This window comes from Coregonus clupeaformis, chromosome 7 (assembly GCF_020615455.1).
Source record: "Coregonus clupeaformis isolate EN_2021a chromosome 7, ASM2061545v1, whole genome shotgun sequence".
Taxonomy (NCBI): domain Eukaryota; kingdom Metazoa; phylum Chordata; class Actinopteri; order Salmoniformes; family Salmonidae; genus Coregonus; species Coregonus clupeaformis.
Window position 1 is genome coordinate 65,039,537 of NC_059198.1, and position 26,129 is coordinate 65,065,665.

General features: G+C 42.2%; 1 protein-coding gene across 7 annotated transcripts in view; it reads right to left on the minus strand.

Moving 5' to 3' along the window:
• LOC121569995 (syntaxin-binding protein 4-like) overlaps positions 1-26,129 on the minus strand; it is a 234,059-nt gene that overhangs the window by 78,404 nt on the left and 129,526 nt on the right. For 5 of the 7 annotated variants that reach the window (XM_045221477.1, XM_045221475.1, XM_041881414.2 and 2 more), the window contains exons 6-10: positions 24,859-24,971; positions 21,146-21,263; positions 19,624-19,765; positions 17,587-17,693; positions 16,814-16,955 (exon numbers count right to left, since the gene is read on the minus strand). In XM_045221477.1, the coding sequence (XP_045077412.1) occupies positions 16,814-16,955; positions 17,587-17,693; positions 19,624-19,765; positions 21,146-21,263; positions 24,859-24,971 (622 nt within the window). The remainder of the gene's footprint in view (positions 1-16,813; positions 16,956-17,586; positions 17,694-19,623; positions 19,766-21,145; positions 21,264-24,858; positions 24,972-26,129) is intronic. The other 2 variants (XM_045221478.1, XM_045221476.1) reach the window with 2 other exon arrangements.

A 26,129-nucleotide genomic window follows, 5' to 3' on the forward strand; every position in this document is an offset into this window, starting at 1 on the left:
GATCTTTACCAACATTACATCAGGCTAGAGCAGTAACCTACATATCTGTGTCAACATTACATCAGGCTAGAGCAGTAACCTAAATATCTTTATAAACATTACATCAGGCTAGAGCAGTAACCTACAGATCTTTATCAACATTACATCAGGCTAGAGCAGTAACCTACAGATCTTTATCAACATTACATCAGGCTAGAGCAGTAACCTACAGATCTTTATCAACATTACATCAGGCTAGAGCAGTAACCTACAGATCTTTACCAACATTACATCAGGCTAGAGCAGTAACCTACATATCTGCGTCAACATTACATCAGGCTAGAGCAGTGACCTACAGATATTTATCAACATTACATCAGGCTAGAGCAGTAACCTACAGATCTTTATCAACATTACATCAGGCTAGAGCAGTAACCTACAGATCTGTGTAAACATTACATCAGGCTAGAGCAGTGACCTACAGATCTTTATCAACATTACATCAGGCTAGAGCAGTAACCTACAGATCTTTACCAACATTACATCAGGCTAGAGCAGTAACCTACATATCTGTGTCAACATTACATCAGGCTAGAGCAGGAACCTACAGATCTTTATCAACATTACATCAGGCTAGAGCAGTAACCTACAGATCTTTATCAACATTACATCAGGCTAGAGCAGTAACCTACAGATCTTTATCAACATTACATCAGGCTAGAGCAGTAACCTACATATCTGTGTCAACATTACATCAGGCTAGAGCAGGAACCTACAGATCTTTATCAACATTACATCAGGCTAGAGCAGTAACCTACAGATCTTTATCAACATTACATCAGGCTAGAGCAGTAACCTACAGATCTTTATCAACATTACATCAGGCTAGAGCAGTAACCTACATATCTTTATCAACATTACATCAGGCTAGAGCAGTAACCTACATATCTTTATCAACATTACATCAGGCTAGAGCAGTAACCTACAGATCTTTACCAACATTACATCAGGCTAGAGCAGTAACCTACATATCTGTGTCAACATTACATCAGGCTAGAGCAGGAACCTACAGATCTTTATCAACATTACATCAGGCTAGAGCAGTAACCTACAGATCTTTATCAACATTACATCAGGCTAGAGCAGTAACCTACAGATCTTTATCAACATTACATCAGGCTAGAGCAGTAACCTACATATCTTTATCAACATTACATCAGGCTAGAGCAGTAACCTACAGATCTTTACCAACATTACATCAGGCTAGAGCAGTAACCTACAGATCTTTATCAACATTACATCAGGCTAGAGCAGTAACCTACAGATCTTTACCAACATTACATCAGGCTAGAGCAGTAACCTACATATCTGTGTCAACATTACATCAGGCTAGAGCAGGAACCTACAGATCTTTATCAACATTACATCAGGCTAGAGCAGTAACCTACAGATCTTTATCAACATTACATCAGGCTAGAGCAGTAACCTACAGATCTTTATCAACATTACATCAGGCTAGAGCAGTAACCTACATATCTTTATCAACATTACATCAGGCTAGAGCAGTAACCTACAGATCTTTACCAACATTACATCAGGCTAGAGCAGTAACCTACAGATCTGTGTCAACATTACATCAGGCTAGAGCAGTAACCTAAATATCTTTATAAACATTACATCAGGCTAGAGCAGTAACCTACAGATCTTTATCAACATTACATCAGGCTAGAGCAGTAACCTACAGATCTTTATCAACATTACATCAGGCTAGAGCAGTAACCTACAGATCTTTATCAACATTACATCAGGCTAGAGCAGTAACCTACAGATCTTTACCAACATTACATCAGGCTAGAGCAGTAACCTACATATCTGCGTCAACATTACATCAGGCTAGAGCAGTGACCTACAGATATTTATCAACATTACATCAGGCTAGAGCAGTAACCTACAGATCTTTATCAACATTACATCAGGCTAGAGCAGTAACCTACAGATCTGTGTAAACATTACATCAGGCTAGAGCAGTGACCTACAGATCTTTATCAACATTACATCAGGCTAGAGCAGTAACCTACAGATCTTTACCAACATTACATCAGGCTAGAGCAGTAACCTACATATCTGTGTCAACATTACATCAGGCTAGAGCAGGAACCTACATATCTTTATCAACATTACATCAGGCTAGAGCAGTAACCTACAGATCTTTATCAACATTACATCAGGCTAGAGCAGTAACCTACAGATCTTTATCAACATTACATCAGGCTAGAGCAGTAACCTACATATCTTTATCAACATTACATCAGGCTAGAGCAGTAACCTACAGATCTTTACCAACATTACATCAGGCTAGAGCAGTAACCTACAGATCTTTATCAACATTACATCAGGCTAGAGCAGTAACCTACATATCTTTATCAACATTACATCAGGCTAGAGCAGTATCCTACAGATCTTTATCAACATTACATAAGGCTAGAGCAGTAACCTACAGATCTTTTTCAACATTACATCAGGCTAGAGCAGTAACCTAAATATCTTTATAAACATTACATCAGGCTAGAGCAGTAACCTACAGATCTTTATCAACATTACATCAGGCTAGAGCAGTAACCTACAGATCTTTATCAACATTACATCAGGCTAGAGCAGTAACCTACAGATCTGTGTCAACATTACATCAGGCTAGAGCAGTAACCTAAATATCTTTATAAACATTACATCAGGCTAGAGCAGTAACCTACAGATCTTTATCAACATTACATCAGGCTAGAGCAGTAACCTACAGATCTTTATCAACATTACATCAGGCTAGAGCAGTAACCTACAGATCTTTATCAACATTACATCAGGCTAGAGCAGTAACCTACAGATCTTTACCAACATTACATCAGGCTAGAGCAGTAACCTACATATCTGCGTCAACATTACATCAGGCTAGAGCAGTGACCTACAGATATTTATCAACATTACATCAGGCTAGAGCAGTAACCTACAGATCTTTATCAACATTACATCAGGCTAGAGCAGTAACCTACAGATCTGTGTAAACATTACATCAGGCTAGAGCAGTGACCTACAGATCTTTATCAACATTACATCAGGCTAGAGCAGTAACCTACAGATCTTTACCAACATTACATCAGGCTAGAGCAGTAACCTACATATCTGTGTCAACATTACATCAGGCTAGAGCAGGAACCTACAGATCTTTATCAACATTACATCAGGCTAGAGCAGTAACCTACAGATCTTTATCAACATTACATCAGGCTAGAGCAGTAACCTACAGATCTTTATCAACATTACATCAGGCTAGAGCAGTAACCTACATATCTTTATCAACATTACATCAGGCTAGAGCAGTAACCTACAGATCTTTACCAACATTACATCAGGCTAGAGCAGTAACCTACAGATCTTTATCAACATTACATCAGGCTAGAGCAGTAACCTACATATCTTTATCAACATTACATCAGGCTAGAGCAGTATCCTACAGATCTTTATCAACATTACATAAGGCTAGAGCAGTAACCTACAGATCTTTTTCAACATTACATCAGGCTAGAGCAGTAACCTACAGATCTGTGTCAACATTACATCAGGGTAGAGCAGTAACCTACAGATCTTTATCAACATTACATCAGGCTAGAGCAGTAACCTACAGATCTTTACCAACATTTCATCAGGCTACAGCAGTAACCTACAGATCTTTATCAACATTACATCAGGCTAGAGCAGTAACCTACAGATCTTTATCAACATTACATCAGGCTAGAGCAGTAACCTACAGATCTTTATCAACATTACATCAGGCTAGAGCAGTAACCTACATATCTGTGTCAACATTACATCAGGCTAGAGCAGTAACCTACAGATCTGTATCAACATTACATCAGGCTAGAGCAGTAACCTACAGATCTTTATCAACATTACATCAGGCTAGAGCAGTAACCTACAGATCTTTATCAACATTACATCAGGCTAGAGCAGTAACCTACAGGCTAGAGCAGTAACCTACAGATCTGTGTCAACATTACATCAGGCTAGAGCAGTAACCTAATCTTTATCAACATTACATCAGGCTAGAGCAGTAACCTACATATCTTTATCAACATTACATCAGGCTAGAGCAGTAACCTACAGATCTTTATCAACATTACATCAACTAGAGCAGTAACCTACAGATTTTTACCAACATTTCATCAGGCTAGAGCAGTAACCTACAGATCTTTATCAACATTAAATCAGAATAGAGCAGTAACCTACATATCTTTATCAACATTACATCAGGCTAGAGCAGTAACCTACAGATCTTTACCAACATTACATCAGGCTAGAGCAGTAACCTACATATCTGTGTCAACATTACATCAGGCTAGAGCAGTAACCTAAATATCTTTATAAACATTACATCAGGCTAGAGCAGTAACCTACAGATCTTTATCAACATTACATCAGGCTAGAGCAGTAACCTACAGATCTTTATCAACATTACATCAGGCTAGAGCAGTAACCTACAGATCTTTATCAACATTACATCAGGCTAGAGCAGTAACCTACAGATCTTTACCAACATTACATCAGGCTAGAGCAGTAACCTACATATCTGCGTCAACATTACATCAGGCTAGAGCAGTGACCTACAGATATTTATCAACATTACATCAGGCTAGAGCAGTAACCTACAGATCTTTATCAACATTACATCAGGCTAGAGCAGTAACCTACAGATCTGTGTAAACATTACATCAGGCTAGAGCAGTGACCTACAGATCTTTATCAACATTACATCAGGCTAGAGCAGTAACCTACAGATCTTTACCAACATTACATCAGGCTAGAGCAGTAACCTACATATCTGTGTCAACATTACATCAGGCTAGAGCAGGAACCTACAGATCTTTATCAACATTACATCAGGCTAGAGCAGTAACCTACAGATCTTTATCAACATTACATCAGGCTAGAGCAGTAACCTACAGATCTTTATCAACATTACATCAGGCTAGAGCAGTAACCTACATATCTGTGTCAACATTACATCAGGCTAGAGCAGGAACCTACAGATCTTTATCAACATTACATCAGGCTAGAGCAGTAACCTACAGATCTTTATCAACATTACATCAGGCTAGAGCAGTAACCTACAGATCTTTATCAACATTACATCAGGCTAGAGCAGTAACCTACATATCTTTATCAACATTACATCAGGCTAGAGCAGTAACCTACATATCTTTATCAACATTACATCAGGCTAGAGCAGTAACCTACAGATCTTTACCAACATTACATCAGGCTAGAGCAGTAACCTACATATCTGTGTCAACATTACATCAGGCTAGAGCAGGAACCTACAGATCTTTATCAACATTACATCAGGCTAGAGCAGTAACCTACAGATCTTTATCAACATTACATCAGGCTAGAGCAGTAACCTACAGATCTTTATCAACATTACATCAGGCTAGAGCAGTAACCTACATATCTTTATCAACATTACATCAGGCTAGAGCAGTAACCTACAGATCTTTACCAACATTACATCAGGCTAGAGCTGTAACCTACAGATCTTTATCAACATTACATCAGGCTAGAGCAGTAACCTACATATCTTTATCAACATTACATCAGGCTAGAGCAGTATCCTACAGATCTTTATCAACATTACATGAGGCTAGAGCAGTAACCTACAGATCTTTTTCAACATTACATCAGGCTAGAGCAGTAACCTACAGATCTGTGTCAACATTACATCAGGGTAGAGCAGTAACCTACAGATCTTTATCAACATTACATCAGGCTAGAGCAGTAACCTACAGATCTTTATCAACATTACATCAGGCTAGAGCAGTAACCTACAGATCTTTATCAACATTACATCAGGCTAGAGCAGTAACCTACATATCTGTGTCAACATTACATCAGGCTAGAGCAGTAACCTACAGATCTGTATCAACATTACATCAGGCTAGAGCAGTAACCTACAGATCTTTATCAACATTACATCAGGCTAGAGCAGTAACCTACAGATCTTTATCAACATTACATCAGGCTAGAGCAGTAACCTACAGGCTAGAGCAGTAACCTACAGATCTGTGTCAACATTACATCAGGCTAGAGCAGTAACCTAATCTTTATCAACATTACATCAGGCTAGAGCAGTAACCTACATATCTTTATCAACATTACATCAGGCTAGAGCAGTAACCTACAGATCTTTATCAACATTACATCAACTAGAGCAGTAACCTACAGATTTTTACCAACATTTCATCAGGCTAGAGCAGTAACCTACAGATCTTTATCAACATTAAATCAGAATAGAGCAGTAACCTACATATCTTTATCAACATTACATCAGGCTAGAGCAGTAACCTACAGATCTTTACCAACATTACATCAGGCTAGAGCAGTAACCTACATATCTGTGTCAACATTACATCAGGCTAGAGCAGTAACCTAAATATCTTTATAAACATTACATCAGGCTAGAGCAGTAACCTACAGATCTTTATCAACATTACATCAGGCTAGAGCAGTAACCTACAGATCTTTATCAACATTACATCAGGCTAGAGCAGTAACCTACAGATCTTTATCAACATTACATCAGGCTAGAGCAGTAACCTACAGATCTTTACCAACATTACATCAGGCTAGAGCAGTAACCTACATATCTGCGTCAACATTACATCAGGCTAGAGCAGTGACCTACAGATATTTATCAACATTACATCAGGCTAGAGCAGTAACCTACAGATCTTTATCAACATTACATCAGGCTAGAGCAGTAACCTACAGATCTGTGTAAACATTACATCAGGCTAGAGCAGTGACCTACAGATCTTTATCAACATTACATCAGGCTAGAGCAGTAACCTACAGATCTTTACCAACATTACATCAGGCTAGAGCAGTAACCTACATATCTGTGTCAACATTACATCAGGCTAGAGCAGGAACCTACAGATCTTTATCAACATTACATCAGGCTAGAGCAGTAACCTACAGATCTTTATCAACATTACATCAGGCTAGAGCAGTAACCTACAGATCTTTATCAACATTACATCAGGCTAGAGCAGTAACCTACATATCTGTGTCAACATTACATCAGGCTAGAGCAGGAACCTACAGATCTTTATCAACATTACATCAGGCTAGAGCAGTAACCTACAGATCTTTATCAACATTACATCAGGCTAGAGCAGTAACCTACAGATCTTTATCAACATTACATCAGGCTAGAGCAGTAACCTACATATCTTTATCAACATTACATCAGGCTAGAGCAGTAACCTACATATCTTTATCAACATTACATCAGGCTAGAGCAGTAACCTACAGATCTTTACCAACATTACATCAGGCTAGAGCAGTAACCTACAGATCTTTATCAACATTACATCAGGCTAGAGCAGTAACCTACATATCTTTATCAACATTACATCAGGCTAGAGCAGTATCCTACAGATCTTTATCAACATTACATAAGGCTAGAGCAGTAACCTACAGATCTTTTTCAACATTACATCAGGCTAGAGCAGTAACCTACAGATCTGTGTCAACATTACATCAGGGTAGAGCAGTAACCTAAATATCTTTATAAACATTACATCAGGCTAGAGCAGTAACCTACAGATCTTTATCAACATTACATCAGGCTAGAGCAGTAACCTACAGATCTTTATCAACATTTCATCAGGCTACAGCAGTAACCTACAGATCTTTATCAACATTACATCAGGCTAGAGCAGTAACCTACAGATCTTTATCAACATTACATCAGGCTAGAGCAGTAACCTACAGATCTTTATCAACATTACATCAGGCTAGAGCAGTAACCTACATATCTGTGTCAACATTACATCAGGCTAGAGCAGTAACCTAAATATCTTTATAAACATTACATCAGGCTAGAGCAGTAACCTACAGATCTTTATCAACATTACATCAGGCTAGAGCAGTAACCTACAGATCTTTATCAACATTACATCAGGCTAGAGCAGTAACCTACAGATCTTTATCAACATTACATCAGGCTAGAGCAGTAACCTACATATCTGCGTCAACATTACATCAGGCTAGAGCAGTAACCTACATATCTGCGTCAACATTACATCAGGCTAGAGCAGTGACCTACAGATATTTATCAACATTACATCAGGCTAGAGCAGTAACCTACAGATATTTATCAACATTACATCAGGCTAGAGCAGTAACCTACAGATCTGTGTAAACATTACATCAGGCTAGAGCAGTGACCTACATATCTTTATCAACATTACATCAGGCTAGAGCAGTAACCTACAGATCTTTACCAACATTACATCAGGCTAGAGCAGTAACCTACATATCTGTGCCAACATTACATCAGGCTAGAGCAGGAACCTACAGATCTTTATCAACATTACATCAGGCTAGAGCAGTAACCTACAGATCTTTATCAACATTACATCAGGCTAGAGCAGTAACCTACAGATCTTTATCAACATTACATCAGGCTAGAGCAGTAACCTACATATCTTTATCAACATTACATCAGGCTAGAGCAGTAACCTACAGATCTGTGTCAACATTACATCAGGCTAGAGCAGTAACCTAAATATATTTTTATAAACATTACATCAGGCTAGAGCAGTAACCTACAGATCTTTATCAACATTACATCAGGCTAGAGCAGTAACCTACAGATCTTTATCAACATTACATCAGGCTAGAGCAGTAACCTACAGATCTTTATCAACATTACATCAGGCTAGAGCAGTAACCTACAGATCTTTACCAACATTACATCAGGCTAGAGCAGTAACCTACATATCTGCGTCAACATTACATCAGGCTAGAGCAGTGACCTACAGATATTTATCAACATTACATCAGGCTAGAGCAGTAACCTACAGATCTTTATCAACATTACATCAGGCTAGAGCAGTAACCTACAGATCTGTGTAAACATTACATCAGGCTAGAGCAGTGACCTACAGATCTTTATCAACATTACATCAGGCTAGAGCAGTAACCTACAGATCTTTACCAACATTACATCAGGCTAGAGCAGTAACCTACATATCTGTGTCAACATTACATCAGGCTAGAGCAGGAACCTACAGATCTTTATCAACATTACATCAGGCTAGAGCAGTAACCTACAGATCTTTATCAACATTACATCAGGCTAGAGCAGTAACCTACAGATCTTTATCAACATTACATCAGGCTAGAGCAGTAACCTACATATCTTTATCAACATTACATCAGGCTAGAGCAGTAACCTACAGATCTTTACCAACATTACATCAGGCTAGAGCAGTAACCTACAGATCTTTATCAACATTACATCAGGCTAGAGCAGTAACCTACATATCTTTATCAACATTACATCAGGCTAGAGCAGTATCCTACAGATCTTTATCAACATTACATAAGGCTAGAGCAGTAACCTACAGATCTTTTTCAACATTACATCAGGCTAGAGCAGTAACCTACAGATCTGTGTCAACATTACATCAGGCTAGAGCAGTAACCTACAGATCTTTATCAACATTACATCAGGCTAGAGCAGTAACCTACATATCTTTATCAACATTACATCAGGCTAGAGCAGTAACCTACAGATATTTATCAACATTACATCAGGCTAGAGCAGTAACCTACAGATCTTTATCAACATTACATCAGGCTAGAGCAGTAACCTACAGATCTGTGTAAACATTACATCAGGCTAGAGCAGTGACCTACAGATCTTTATCAACATTACATCAGGCTAGAGCAGTAACCTACAGATCTTTACCAACATTACATCAGGCTAGAGCAGTAACCTACATATCTGTGTCAACATTACATCAGGCTAGAGCAGGAACCTACAGATCTTTATCAACATTACATCAGGCTAGAGCAGTAACCTACAGATCTTTATCAACATTACATCAGGCTAGAGCAGTAACCTACAGATCTTTATCAACATTACATCAGGCTAGAGCAGTAACCTACATATCTTTATCAACATTACATCAGGCTAGAGCAGTAACCTACAGATCTTTACCAACATTACATCAGGCTAGAGCAGTAACCTACAGATCTTTATCAACATTACATCAGGCTAGAGCAGTAACCTACATATCTTTATCAACATTACATCAGGCTAGAGCAGTATCCTACAGATCTTTATCAACATTACATAAGGCTAGAGCAGTAACCTACAGATCTTTTTCAACATTACATCAGGCTAGAGCAGTAACCTACAGATCTGTGTCAACATTACATCAGGGTAGAGCAGTAACCTACAGATCTTTATCAACATTACATCAGGCTAGAGCAGTAACCTACAGATCTTTACCAACATTTCATCAGGCTACAGCAGTAACCTACAGATCTTTATCAACATTACATCAGGCTAGAGCAGTAACCTACAGATCTTTATCAACATTACATCAGAATAGAGCAGTAACCTACAGATCTTTATCAACATTACATCAGGCTAGAGCAGTAACCTACATATCTGTGTCAACATTACATCAGGCTAGAGCAGTAACCTAAATATCTTTATAAACATTACATCAGGCTAGAGCAGTAACCTACAGATCTTTATCAACATTACATCAGGCTAGAGCAGTAACCTACAGATCTTTATCAACATTACATCAGGCTAGAGCAGTAACCTACAGATATTTATCAACATTACATCAGGCTAGAGCAGTAACCTACAGATCTTTACCAACATTACATCAGGCTAGAGCAGTAACCTACATATCTGCGTCAACATTACATCAGGCTAGAGCAGTGACCTACAGATATTTATCAACATTACATCAGGCTAGAGCAGTAACCTACAGATCTTTATCAACATTACATCAGGCTAGAGCAGTAACCTACAGATCTGTGTAAACATTACATCAGGCTAGAGCAGTGACCTACAGATCTTTATCAACATTACATCAGGCTAGAGCAGTAACCTACAGATCTTTACCAACATTACATCAGGCTAGAGCAGTAACCTACATATCTGTGTCAACATTACATCAGGCTAGAGCAGGAACCTACAGATCTTTATCAACATTACATCAGGCTAGAGCAGTAACCTACAGATCTTTATCAACATTACATCAGGCTAGAGCAGTAACCTACAGATCTTTATCAACATTACATCAGGCTAGAGCAGTAACCTACATATCTTTATCAACATTACATCAGGCTAGAGCAGTAACCTACAGATCTTTACCAACATTACATCAGGCTAGAGCAGTAACCTACAGATCTTTATCAACATTACATCAGGCTAGAGCAGTAACCTACATATCTTTATCAACATTACATCAGGCTAGAGCAGTATCCTACAGATCTTTATCAACATTACATAAGGCTAGAGCAGTAACCTACAGATCTTTTTCAACATTACATCAGGCTAGAGCAGTAACCTACAGATCTGTGTCAACATTACATCAGGGTAGAGCAGTAACCTACAGATCTTTATCAACATTACATCAGGCTAGAGCAGTAACCTACAGATCTTTACCAACATTTCATCAGGCTACAGCAGTAACCTACAGATCTTTATCAACATTACATCAGGCTAGAGCAGTAACCTACAGATCTTTATCAACATTACATCAGGCTAGAGCAGTAACCTACAGATCTTTATCAACATTACATCAGGCTAGAGCAGTAACCTACATATCTGTGTCAACATTACATCAGGCTAGAGCAGTAACCTACAGATCTGTATCAACATTACATCAGGCTAGAGCAGTAACCTACAGATCTTTATCAACATTACATCAGGCTAGAGCAGTAACCTACAGATCTTTATCAACATTACATCAGGCTAGAGCAGTAACCTACAGGCTAGAGCAGTAACCTACAGATCTGTGTCAACATTACATCAGGCTAGAGCAGTAACCTAATCTTTATCAACATTACATCAGGCTAGAGCAGTAACCTACATATCTTTATCAACATTACATCAGGCTAGAGCAGTAACCTACAGATCTTTATCAACATTACATCAACTAGAGCAGTAACCTACAGATTTTTACCAACATTTCATCAGGCTAGAGCAGTAACCTACAGATCTTTATCAACATTAAATCAGAATAGAGCAGTAACCTACATATCTTTATCAACATTACATCAGGCTAGAGCAGTAACCTACAGATCTTTACCAACATTACATCAGGCTAGAGCAGTAACCTACATATCTGTGTCAACATTACATCAGGCTAGAGCAGTAACCTAAATATCTTTATAAACATTACATCAGGCTAGAGCAGTAACCTACAGATCTTTACCAACATTACATCAGGCTAGAGCAGTAACCTACATATCTGCGTCAACATTACATCAGGCTAGAGCAGTGACCTACAGATATTTATCAACATTACATCAGGCTAGAGCAGTAACCTACAGATCTTTATCAACATTACATCAGGCTAGAGCAGTAACCTACAGATCTTTACCAACATTACATCAGGCTAGAGCAGTAACCTACCTATCTGTGTCAACATTACATCAGGCTAGAGCAGGAACCTACAGATCTTTATCAACATTACATCAGGCTAGAGCAGTAACCTACAGATCTTTATCAACATTACATCAGGCTAGAGCAGTAACCTACAGATCTTTATCAACATTACATCAGGCTAGAGCAGTAACCTACATATCTTTATCAACATTACATCAGGCTAGAGCAGTAACCTACAGATCTTTACCAACATTACATCAGGCTAGAGCAGTAACCTACAGATCTTTATCAACATTACATCAGGCTAGAGCAGTAACCTACATATCTTTATCAACATTACATCAGGCTAGAGCAGTATCCTACAGATCTTTATCAACATTACATAAGGCTAGAGCAGTAACCTACAGATCTTTATCAACATTACATCAGGCTAGAGCAGTAACCTACAGATCTTTACCAACATTTCATCAGGCTACAGCAGTAACCTACAGATCTTTATCAACATTACATCAGGCTAGAGCAGTAACCTACAGATCTTTATCAACATTACATCAGGCTAGAGCAGTAACCTACAGATCTTTATCAACATTACATCAGGCTAGAGCAGTAACCTACATATCTGTGTCAACATTACATCAGGCTAGAGCAGTAACCTACAGATCTGTATCAACATTACATCAGGCTAGAGCAGTAACCTACAGATCTTTATCAACATTACATCAGGCTAGAGCAGTAACCTACAGATCTTTATCAACATTACATCAGGCTAGAGCAGTAACCTACAGGCTAGAGCAGTAACCTACAGATCTGTGTCAACATTACATCAGGCTAGAGCAGTAACCTAATCTTTATCAACATTACATCAGGCTAGAGCAGTAACCTACATATCTTTATCAACATTACATCAGGCTAGAGCAGTAACCTACAGATCTTTATCAACATTACATCAACTAGAGCAGTAACCTACAGATTTTTACCAACATTTCATCAGGCTAGAGCAGTAACCTACAGATCTTTATCAACATTAAATCAGAATAGAGCAGTAACCTACATATCTTTATCAACATTACATCAGGCTAGAGCAGTAACCTACAGATCTTTACCAACATTACATCAGGCTAGAGCAGTAACCTACATATCTGTGTCAACATTACATCAGGCTAGAGCAGTAACCTAAATATCTTTATAAACATTACATCAGGCTAGAGCAGTAACCTACAGATCTTTATCAACATTACATCAGGCTAGAGCAGTAACCTACAGATCTTTATCAACATTACATCAGGCTAGAGCAGTAACCTACAGATCTTTATCAACATTACATCAGGCTAGAGCAGTAACCTACAGATCTTTACCAACATTACATCAGGCTAGAGCAGTAACCTACATATCTGCGTCAACATTACATCAGGCTAGAGCAGTGACCTACAGATATTTATCAACATTACATCAGGCTAGAGCAGTAACCTACAGATCTTTATCAACATTACATCAGGCTAGAGCAGTAACCTACAGATCTGTGTAAACATTACATCAGGCTAGAGCAGTGACCTACAGATCTTTATCAACATTACATCAGGCTAGAGCAGTAACCTACAGATCTTTACCAACATTACATCAGGCTAGAGCAGTAACCTACATATCTGTGTCAACATTACATCAGGCTAGAGCAGGAACCTACAGATCTTTATCAACATTACATCAGGCTAGAGCAGTAACCTACAGATCTTTATCAACATTACATCAGGCTAGAGCAGTAACCTACAGATCTTTATCAACATTACATCAGGCTAGAGCAGTAACCTACATATCTTTATCAACATTACATCAGGCTAGAGCAGTAACCTACAGATCTTTACCAACATTACATCAGGCTAGAGCAGTAACCTACAGATCTTTATCAACATTACATCAGGCTAGAGCAGTAACCTACATATCTTTATCAACATTACATCAGGCTAGAGCAGTATCCTACAGATCTTTATCAACATTACATAAGGCTAGAGCAGTAACCTACAGATCTTTTTCAACATTACATCAGGCTAGAGCAGTAACCTACAGATCTGTGTCAACATTACATCAGGGTAGAGCAGTAACCTACAGATCTTTATCAACATTACATCAGGCTAGAGCAGTAACCTACAGATCTTTACCAACATTTCATCAGGCTACAGCAGTAACCTACAGATCTTTATCAACATTACATCAGGCTAGAGCAGTAACCTACAGATCTTTATCAACATTACATCAGGCTAGAGCAGTAACCTACAGATCTTTATCAACATTACATCAGGCTAGAGCAGTAACCTACATATCTGTGTCAACATTACATCAGGCTAGAGCAGTAACCTACAGATCTGTATCAACATTACATCAGGCTAGAGCAGTAACCTACAGATCTTTATCAACATTACATCAGGCTAGAGCAGTAACCTACAGATCTTTATCAACATTACATCAGGCTAGAGCAGTAACCTACAGGCTAGAGCAGTAACCTACAGATCTGTGTCAACATTACATCAGGCTAGAGCAGTAACCTAATCTTTATCAACATTACATCAGGCTAGAGCAGTAACCTACATATCTTTATCAACATTACATCAGGCTAGAGCAGTAACCTACAGATCTTTACCAACATTACATCAGGCTAGAGCAGTAACCTACAGATCTTTATCAACATTACATCAGGCTAGAGCAGTAACCTACATATCATTATCAACATTACATCAGGCTAGAGCAGTATCCTACAGATCGTTATCAACATTACATAAGGCTAGAGCAGTAACCTACAGATCTTTATCAACATTACATCAGGCTAGAGCAGTAACCTACAGATCTGTGTCAACATTACATCAGGCTAGAGCAGTAACCTACAGATGTCACGAATTCCGCCGAGGCTGCTCCTCCTCCTTGTTCGGGCAGGCTTCGGCGTTCGTCGTCCCCGGAGTACTAGCTGCTACCGTTTGATGTTCTCTATGTTTGTTTGGTTTTGTCTGGTTTGTGCACCTGTTTCATATCATGTATTGATTATGTCACCTATAAGTTTCCTTTGGTTTTGTTTGTAGTTGTGTGTTGTTGTACGCCTGTCCGTTGGTGTAGGTTTATTGTTTTCTTGTTGTTCGTGCTTTACGCACTTTACGCACTGTTTGCGTAATCGCTCGCCTCCTGTGTGTTGAGGCCCGTTCTTTTGTATTTGTCTTTGTGACAATTAAAGTCGGTTCGACTAAGCTTCTGTGTCCTGTGCCTGACTCCAACACCGCATCCACATCAGCCCTTGACAACAGATCTTTATCAACATTACATCAGGCTAGAGCAGTAACCTACAGATCTTTACCAACATTTCATCAGGCTAGAGCAGTAACCTACAGATCTTTATCAACATTACATCAGGCTAGAGCAGTAACCTACAGATCTTTACCAACACTACATCAGGCTAGAGCAGTAACCTACATATCTGTGTCAACATTACATCAGGCTAGAGCAGTAACCTACAGATCTGAAATCTATCATCCCTGCCCTGAACCTGTGGATAATCTGAAAATCAGAGGACTTTATTCATTATTTGATCAAATGTTACTTTATTCAACAGGTATATGATCTAACTACATTTAAGATGTGAAGAGGAGGAATGCTGACCTCGGGTGATGGATACTACTGAGAAGGAGGAGGAGGAGAAGAGAGGAGGAGGAGGAGGAGAAGAGAGGAGGAGGAGGAAGAAAGTAGGAGGAGAAGAGGAGAGGAGGAGGAGAAGAGGAGAGGAGGAGGAGGAGGAGAGGAGAGGGAGAGGAGAGAGGAGAGGAGAGGGAGAGGAGAGGAGAGGGAGAGGAGAGGAGAGGAGAGGAGAGGGAGAGGAGAGGAGAGGAGAGGGAGGAGGAGAGGAGAGGAGAGGAGAGGAGAGAGGAGGGGGGAGGAGGGAGGAGGGAGGAGAAGAGAGGAGGAGGAGGAGAAGAGAGAAGGAGGAGGAGGAAATTAGGAGGAGAAGAGGAGAGGATGAGGAGGAGAGGAGAGGAGAGGAGAGGAGAGGAGAGGAGAGGAGAGGAGAGGAGAGGAGAGGGAGAGGAGAGGGAGAGGAGAGGAGAGGAGAGGAGAGGAGAGGAGAGGAGAGGAGGAGGAGGTAGAGAGGAGAGGTGGGGGGGGAGGAGGAGAGGAGGAGGAGGAGGAGGAGGAGGAGAGAAGAGGAGGAGGGGAGGAGGGGAGGAGGAGAAGAGAGGAGTGGAGGAGAGGAGAGGAGAGGAGGAGGGGAGGAGGAGAGGAGGAGAGGAGGTGGAGAGGAGGAGGAGAAGAGGAGAGGAGGAGGGGAGGAGGAGAAGAGAGGAGGAGGAGGAGAGGAGGAGAGGAAGAGGAGGAGAGGAGACAGACCTCTGGTGATCTGACGTGGACTTTTAAGCGTCCGGAGCTGTACCCGTTGCCAACGGCGCGCTGGCCACCGTTGTGTAGAGACGCGCTGTTGGGGAATGGACCTTTACCAGGGATGAAAGCGACCTCCACCACCGCCTCTTGACTGGAGGGACAGATAGAATAACATAGTTAGCACTTAGCAGTACAACTTTAGAAGTATAACGTACACTACATCTCACCTTATTACTGTTTATTTCATTTCACAAACTTGCAGTATATACGTTACTCACACATACACACACACAAACATACACCTCTACCCCCACACACTTCCACCCCCACCCCCACACACTTCCACTTCCACCCCCACCCCCACACACTTCCACTTCCACCCAACCCCCACCCCCCCACACTTCCACTTCCAACCCCACCCACTTCCACCCCCACATACTTCCACCCCACACACTTCCACCCCCACACACTTACACTTACACCCCACCCCCACACACTTACACTTCCACCCCCCACCCCCACCCCCACCCCCACCCCCCACCCCCACATACTTACACTTCCACCCCCACCACCACACACTTCTACCCCCCACACACTTCCACTTCCACCCCCACACACTTCCACCCCTACCCCACCCCCACCACCACACACTTCCACCCCCACCCGACACACTTCCACCCCCACACACTTCCACTTCCACCCCCCACACATTTCCAACACCACCCCCACCCCCCCCCACACCCCCCACACACCCCCCACCCCCACACCGTCTGGTGTCTCACCTGAATTTGACCTTGTTGATCATGCTCTTAGCCTCCTCGTGGGTCCCGCCTATCAAGGACTCCTTGTTGATGGCAATGAGCTGATCCCCCGGCCTCAGGCGCCCATCCTGCAAATGGAGGACAGCAGAAAAGAAGAATTAGAAAAACGTCATTCTACATGCAATGTGGACGTTTGTTTTTGGCTTTACACCCATACAAACAGACATTAAAACATCATCAGGAGCACCTCATCCTTGAAATAACTCTAAAGAAATGTACACAAGTGGTGCTCAATAGACTACAGTGTGTAACATGCAGTTCATCAGTAGACTACAGTGTGTAACATGTAGTTTTAAGTCCATCGGTTCAGTCAAGTCATATACATCATTGGTCAAAGACCTTCATCATCAAGAGCTCCTGGTCAGCAACAAAAAAGACAGACATGCCAGGCCAGACCAGAGCAGATGATGCAGGTGTCCTATTCTACATGATGGTGCATGTTGGCACAACGTGAGCAGAGGGCAGCTTTTCTAACAGGTAGAGTGCAGGTAGAAAGGCCAACACATCACATCAGCAGTAATATGAGAATTCTCTCTCCACTGTCATTAACGGACAGGGACACCACAGGAGGCAGGAGGAGGAGGGGGTCTAATGGAATATAGAACCTTCTAGCATCAGAACGTCCAGGTTCTATGGCACCTTCTAGAATCACAATGTCCAGGTTCTATGGAACCTTCTAGAATAACAACGTCCAGGTTCTATGGAACCTTCCAGAATCAGAATGTTTAGGTTCTATGGAACCTTCTAGAATCAGAACATTAAGGTTCTATGGAACCTTCTAGAATCATAACGCCCAGGTTCTATGGAACCTTCTAGATCCAGAACATTAAGGTTCTATGGAACCTTTTAGAATCTGAATGTTTAGGTTCTATGGAACCTTCTAGGATCAGAACATTTAGGTTCTAAGGAACCATGAGTAACGCCAAGTTACACTTACAGCACGACTAGTAACCTGGATAACCTCCTGGGCTTACAGCACAATGAGTAACGCCAAGTTACTTCCATCCAGCGAGACAGTTAAACAGGACAGACATACTTTACACAGGAAGGTTACTATTGCTTGCACTTTACATGTACAGTATGCAGGAGCTTCTTCTTCCTGCAAAGCAATCTCTAGATGTGTGAATGTATTTATCTTTTAAGAGTGAAACTTTAGCAACGTTAGCCAGGAGTGCTGTGTAGCGCACTCCTAACACAGTGTAGTGTCAACACCTTGGTATGGAGAGGGAAGATACACATCCAATGTCCAGTAGTAACCAAGCCAAGAGAGGGCAGTTCCTTTATAGCTGAGCTTTATTGACACATCCCAAAGACAAAGGGCTGAAAGCAGCAGGTGGGTGTATGTGGTGTGTTAGCGATCACCCTGCTGGCTGTTGACCAACGGCGGCTGTTTGTGCAGTGTCAATATGAAGTATTCTTGGGAAATGAACACAAAATTAGGTCCGATGTTCTGTCCTTTAGCTTCAGGTTAACCCCTGAATTAAGATATGATGTTCTGATTATAGTGGGATTATACTGGAAATTCCTGATTTACGATAGGATGATGCCAGAATAGTAGTGGGATGTTGCAGACTATGTGGTTTTTGGCACTCCATTTCTAAGTAGACCAGATTGATGTTACCATGTCGACATGCCTAATGTAACACCATTTCTAAGTAGAGCAGATTGATGTTACCACGTCGACATGCCTAATGTAACACCATTTCTAAGTAGAGCAGATTGATGTTACAATGTCAACATGCCTAATGTAACACCATTTCTAAGTAGAGCAGATTGATGTTACCATGTCGACATGCCTAATGTAACTCTTCCCACCAGATTTATCGTTGACTGGATGTTCTACCAGTGGTGTGAGTCTGGTTTATTTCAAGAAACTCATCCCAGTGTTAAAAAACCCCAACGGAGGTAACTATGAGTATCTGTTATGAAGTGAATCTATGAGAAGGGGGTCTCCACTGGTACACTGTTCTTTCAAGATGGATCCCATTGATTACTTACCCTGTGGCAGTCTCCCCCAGACAGAACCTCCTGTATGAAGACTGCAGGGCCGTCTGGTCGATTGGAGCCTCCTCCGATGGTGATGCCCAGACTAGAGGAGCGGGCTACAGAGATCAGCTGGATCACACCCTCTCCTGGGTGACTGGAGACAGGAGGAGGAGAGGATATACATGTTAGAGATTAGATATGAGACAGGTACACACACCCTCTCCTGGATGAGGATATATTATATAAGACAAACAGACGCCGTCACAGATAGTCAGACACATACAATCTCTCTCAAATACACACCCAGTCACAGCAACAGTCACAGATAGTAGAACACAGACATACACACCCAGTCACAGATAGTAGAACACAGACATACACACCCAGTCACAGATAGTAGAACACAGACATACACACCCAGTCACAGCAACAGTCACAGATAGTAGAACACATATATACACACCCAGTCACAGCAACAGTCACAGATAGTAGAACACAGACCTACACACCCAGTCACAGCAACAGTCACAGATAGTAGAACACAGACCTACACAACCAGTCATAGCAACAGTCACAGATAGTAGAACACAGACCTACACACCCAGTCACAGCAACAGTCACAGATAGTAGAACACAGACATACACACCCAGTCACAGCAACAGTCACAGATAGTAGAACACAGACCTACACACCCAGTCACAGCAACAGTCACAGATAGTAGATCACAGACCTACACACCCAGTCACAGCAACAGTCACAGATAGTAGAACACATACCTACACACCCAGTCACAGCAACAGTCACAGATAGTAGAACACAGACATACACACCCAGTCACAGCAACAGTCACAGATAGTAGAACACAGACCTACACACCCAGTCACAGCAACAGTCACAGATAGTAGATCACAGACCTACACACCCAGTCACAGCAACAGTCACAGATAGTAGAACACATACCTACACACCCAGTCACAGCAACAGTCACAGATAGTAGAACACAGACATACAAACCCAGTCACAGCAACAGTCACAGATAGTAGAACACAGACCTACACACCCAGTCACAGATAGTAGAACACAGACCTACACACCCAGTCACAGCAACAGTCACAGATAGTAGAACACAGACCTACACACCCAGTCACAGCAACAATCAAAGATAGTAGAACACATACCTACACACCCAGTCACAGCAACAGTCACAGATAGTAGAACACAGACATATACACCCAGTCACAGCAACAGTCACAGATAGTAGAACACAGACATACACACCCAGTCACAGCAACAGTCACAGATAGTAGAACACAGACACTGGTCAACTAACTGTACAACCCATTCATACAGCAGATACATCAACATCAATGGTTAAACTGTACTATATTGTAGCAACCTTAACACGACACCTAGCCACCTTGTCAAGAGGTTTGGATCGCTTGGCGTAACGACTAAGGTGTTGGGTTGACAGTCGCTGGACCCGGGTCGAGTCCCAGTCGGGGCTACCCCCTGAATTCACTACAATAGTTCTACCTGAGGGAGCGAAGTAGAGGGTTGTTGTAGGTGCTCTGAGAGCCAGCAGGACTCAAAAGCAAAGGACTTTGGGAGCGTGACGAGGACCCGGACGATGTGCTGTCCAGGTATCTGCCTGCTTAGAAAGGAGGAGAGACAGGGAACAGTTAGAGACAGGGAACAGGTAGAGACAGTGAACAGTTAGAGACAGGGAACAGTTAGAGACAGGGAAGAGGTAGAGACAGGGAACAGTTAGAGACAGGGAACAGGTAGAGACAGTGAACAGTTAGAGACAGGGAACAGTTAGAGACAGGGAACAGTTAGAGACAGGGAACAGTTAGAGATAGTGAACAGTTAGAGACAGGGACCAGGTAGAGACAGGGAACAGGTAGAGACAGGGAACAGGTAGAGACAGGGAACAGTTAGAGACAGGGAACAGTTAGAGACAGGGAACAGGTAGAGACAGGGAACAGGTAGAGACAGTGAACAGTTAGAGACAGGGAACAGGTAGAGACAGGGAACAGGTAGAGACAGTGAACAGTTAGAGACAGTGAACAGGTAGAGACAGGGAACAGTTCGAGACAGGGAACAGTTAGAGACAGGGAACAGTTCGAGACAGGGAACAGTTAGAGACAGTGAACAGATAGAGACAGTGAACAGGTAGAGACAGGGAACAGTTCGAGACAGTGAACAGGTAGAGACAGGGAACAGTTAGAGACAGGGAACAGTTAGAGACAGGGAACAGTTAGAGACAGGGAACAGGTAGAGACAGGGAACAGGTAGAGACAGGGAACAGTTAGAGACAGGGAACAGTTAAGAGACAGGGAACAGTTAAGAGACAGGGAACAGTTAGAGTCAGTGAACAGTTAGAGACAGGGAACAGTTAGAGACAGGGAACAGTTAGAGACAGTGAACAGTTAGAGACAGGGAACAGGTAGAGACAGGGAACAGGTAGAGACAGGGAACAGTTAGAGACAGTGAACAGTTAGAGACAGGGAACAGTTAGAGACAGGGAACAGTTAGAGACAGGGAACAGTTAGAGACAGGGAACAGGTAGAGACAGGGAACAGGTAGAGACAGGGAACAGGTAGAGACAGGGAACAGTTAGAGACAGGGAACAGTTAAGAGACAGGGAACAGTTAGAGTCAGTGAACAGTTAGAGTCAGGGAACAGTTAGAGACAGGGAACAGTTAGAGACAGGGAACAGTTAGAGACAGTGAACAGTTAGAGACAGGGAACAGGTAGAGACAGGGAACAGGTAGAGACAGGGAACAGTTAGAGACAGGGAACAGGTAGAGACAGTGAACAGTTAGAGACAGTGAACAGTTAGAGACAGGGAACAGTTAGAGACAGTGAATAGTTAGAGACAGGGAACAGTTAGAGACAGTAAACAGTTAGAGACAGGGAACAGTTAGAGACAGTAAACAGTTAGAGACAGTGAACAGTTAGAGAGAGGGAACAGTTAGAGACAGTGAACAGGTAGAGACAGGGAACAGGTAGAGACAGGGAACAGGTAGAGACAGTGAACAGTTAGAGACAGGGAACAGTTCAAGACAGTGAACAGATAGAGACAGGGAACAGTTAGAGACAGGGAACAGTTAGAGACAGTGAACAGGTAGAGACAGGGAACAGGTAGAGACAGGGAACAGGTAGAGACAGGGAACAGTTAGAGACAGGGAACAGTTAGAGACAGGGAACAGGTAGAGACAGGGAACAGGTAGAGACAGGGAACAGTTAGAGACAGGGAACAGGTAGAGACAGGGAACAGTTAGAGACAGGGAACAGTTAGAGACAGGGAACAGGTAGAGACAGGGAACAGTTAGAGACAGGGAACAGTTAGAGACAGTGAACAGGTAGAGACAGGGAACAGGTAGAGTCAGGGAACAGGTAGAGACAGGGAACAGTTAGAGACAGGGAACAGGTAGAGACAGGGAACAGTTAGAGACAGGGAACAGTTAGAGACAGTGAACAGGGTCTTGGAACGCAAACAGGGTCTCCAGACGTTCCACCAGAGGGCAGTGTAATTAGGTACTACTACATAATGAAAGCTGAGTTACCAGTCAGTCAGTTTCCTGCCACTACAGATATCCTATTAAACGCTCCGGAGCGGAGTAGAGAGCTGCTACCCCTGGAATTCACACACACACACACACACACACTTTCCGGACAGCAGCTACCCCAGGACTTCATAAAGCAGTTGCTGACAAGTGTTTAGTTTAGTGAGCTTGATCTCCTCTAAGCTGTAAATAATACTCTACATGCTGACCCGTGTGTGTGCTATTTCATTTTTAGCCCTGAAATCCAAAATGAAACGGACATGAATAGAAATGGCCTGTCATACAGAAGGGATGTTACTGCGCTTATATAGTTGTCTTTGATTTGGGAATTAAAATGCAAAACTAATGTTGGGGTTATTTGCTTCATGAAAACATATTTCCATTGAGATATATATACCTTGAGATGTCATTGCAATATACTGACCCCAATGATGAAAAACTAGGCAAAACAAGGTAACATGTCACCTGAGATGAACTCCAAATACACAACAACATCAGCAACTTTGACAATGACAGACTTCTCCTAATGCAAGGGGGCTTCAACCTCAGTATGACTTACAGAGCATCACATGGATACTCTTTCAACAACCAAAGGTAACTGAACTAATTGTACTGCTGTAAAGTCATTCTGTAAGTTACTATGATCAGAAAGGTTTATTTTTTAATCTAGTTAAATAATAATAATATGCCATTTAGCAGACGCTTTTATCCAAAGCGACTTACAGTCATGTGTGCATACATTTTTTACGTATGGGTGGTGCCGGGGATTGAACCCACTACCCTGGCGTTACAAGCGCCATGCTCTACCAATTGAGCTACAGAGGAGCACTAGTTATACAGTACACAAACACATTTTACTGCTGTAAAGTAAAGTGGTGGCGCTGCTGATTTCATAGGAGGGTGTCTGAGCATGGTAAAAACATGGTTTAAAAGGGGAGGTGAACAATAAAGACCAAGACATGACAAATATTTTGATTGGATGGGAAGTCATCACTGTCATATACTGAGCTGGATATGTGTTTAAGATATAGCACATACCATGTTGAAATAGAGGGGGGAGTCAGGACATATACAGTATTTGTGGGGGTTATACCATGTTGAAATAGAGGGGGGAGTCAGGACATATACAATATTTGTGGGGGTTATACCATGTTGAAATAGAGGGGGGAGTCAGGACATATACAGTATTTGTGGGGGTTATACCATGTTGAAATAGAGGGGGGTGTCAGGACATATACAGTATTTGTGGGGGTTATACCATGTTGAAATAGAGGGGGGAGTCAGGACATATACAGTATTTGTGGGGGTTATACCATGTTGAAATAGAGGGGGGAGACAGGACATATACAGTATTTGTGGGGGTTATACCATGTTGAAATAGAGGGGGGAGTCAGAACATATACAGTATTTGTGGGGGTTATACCAAGTTGAAATAGAGGGGGGAGACAGGACATATACAGTATTTTGTGGGGGTTATACCATGTTGAAATAGAGGGGGGAGACAGGACATATACAGTATTTGTGGGGGTTATACCATGTTGAAATAGAGGGGGGAGACAGAACATATACAGTATTTGTGGGGGTTATACCTTGTTGAAATAGAGGGGGGAGACAGGACATATACAGTATTTGTGGGGGTTATACCATGTTGAAATAAAGGGGGGAGACAGGACATACCATTTGGACAAACAGGGAGGAGGGAGGTCCTACCATGCTGGATGGGAGAGTTGCGTGTCGACCCAGTACTACTGCTGGACCCATACTTCTCCAAAAGCTCTGAAAACTCTCTCCTGTAAGAAACCAAAGGTAGAAATAAAGACACACACACACATCCCCAACAACAGGTACGCTCTTAGAACTGCACACTCATTAGAACTCAACTATTAGCAAAGGCAACTGAACTAAATGATTATCGCCCCGTAGCACTCACTTCTGTCATCATGAAGTGCTTCGAGAGGCTAATTAAGGATCATATCACCTTTACCTTACCTGTCACCCTAGACCCACTTCAATTTGCTTACCGCCCCAATAGAGCCACAGACGATGCAGATTGCCATCACACTGCACAATGCCCTATCCCATCTGGACGAGAGGAATACCTATGTAAGAATGCTGCTCATTGACTACAGCTCAGCATTCAACACCATAGTACCCTACAAGCTCATCATTAAGCTCGGGGCCCTGGGTCTGAACCCCGCCCTGTGCAACTGGGTCCTGGACTTCCTGACGGGCCGCCCCCAGGTGGTGAAGGTAGGAAACAACACCTCCACTTCGCTGATCCTCAACACAGGGGCCCCACAAGGCTGCGTTCTCAGCCCCCTCCTGTACTCCCTGTTCACCCATGACTGCGTGGCCACGCACGCCTCCAACTCAATCATCAAGTTTGCAGACGACACAACAGTAGTAGGCCTGATTACCAGCCTACAGGGAGGAGGTGAGGGCCCTGGGAGTGTGGTGCCAGGAAAACAAAACAAAGGAGCTGAACGTGGACTTCATTAGACCGCAGTGGAGAAGGTGGAAAGCTGCAAGTTCCTCTGCGTACACATCACTGACGATCTGAAATGGTCCACCCACACAGACAGTGTGGTGAAGAAGGCGCAACAGCGCCTCTTCAACCTCAGGAGGCTGAAGACATTTGGCTTGGCACCTAAAACCCTCACAAACTTTTACAGATGCACAATTGAGAGCATCTTGTCGGGCTGTATCACCGACTGGTACGGCAACTGCACCACCCGCAACCGCAGGTGCGGTCTGCCCAACGCATCACCGGGGGCAAACTACCTGTCCTCCAGGACACCTACAGCACCCGATGTCACAGGAAGGCCAAAAAGATCATCAAGGACAACAACGACCCGAGCAACTGCCTGTTCACCCCGCTATCATCCAGAAGGCGAGGTCAGTACAGGTGCATCAAAGCTGGGACCGAGAGACTGAAAAACAGTTTCTAT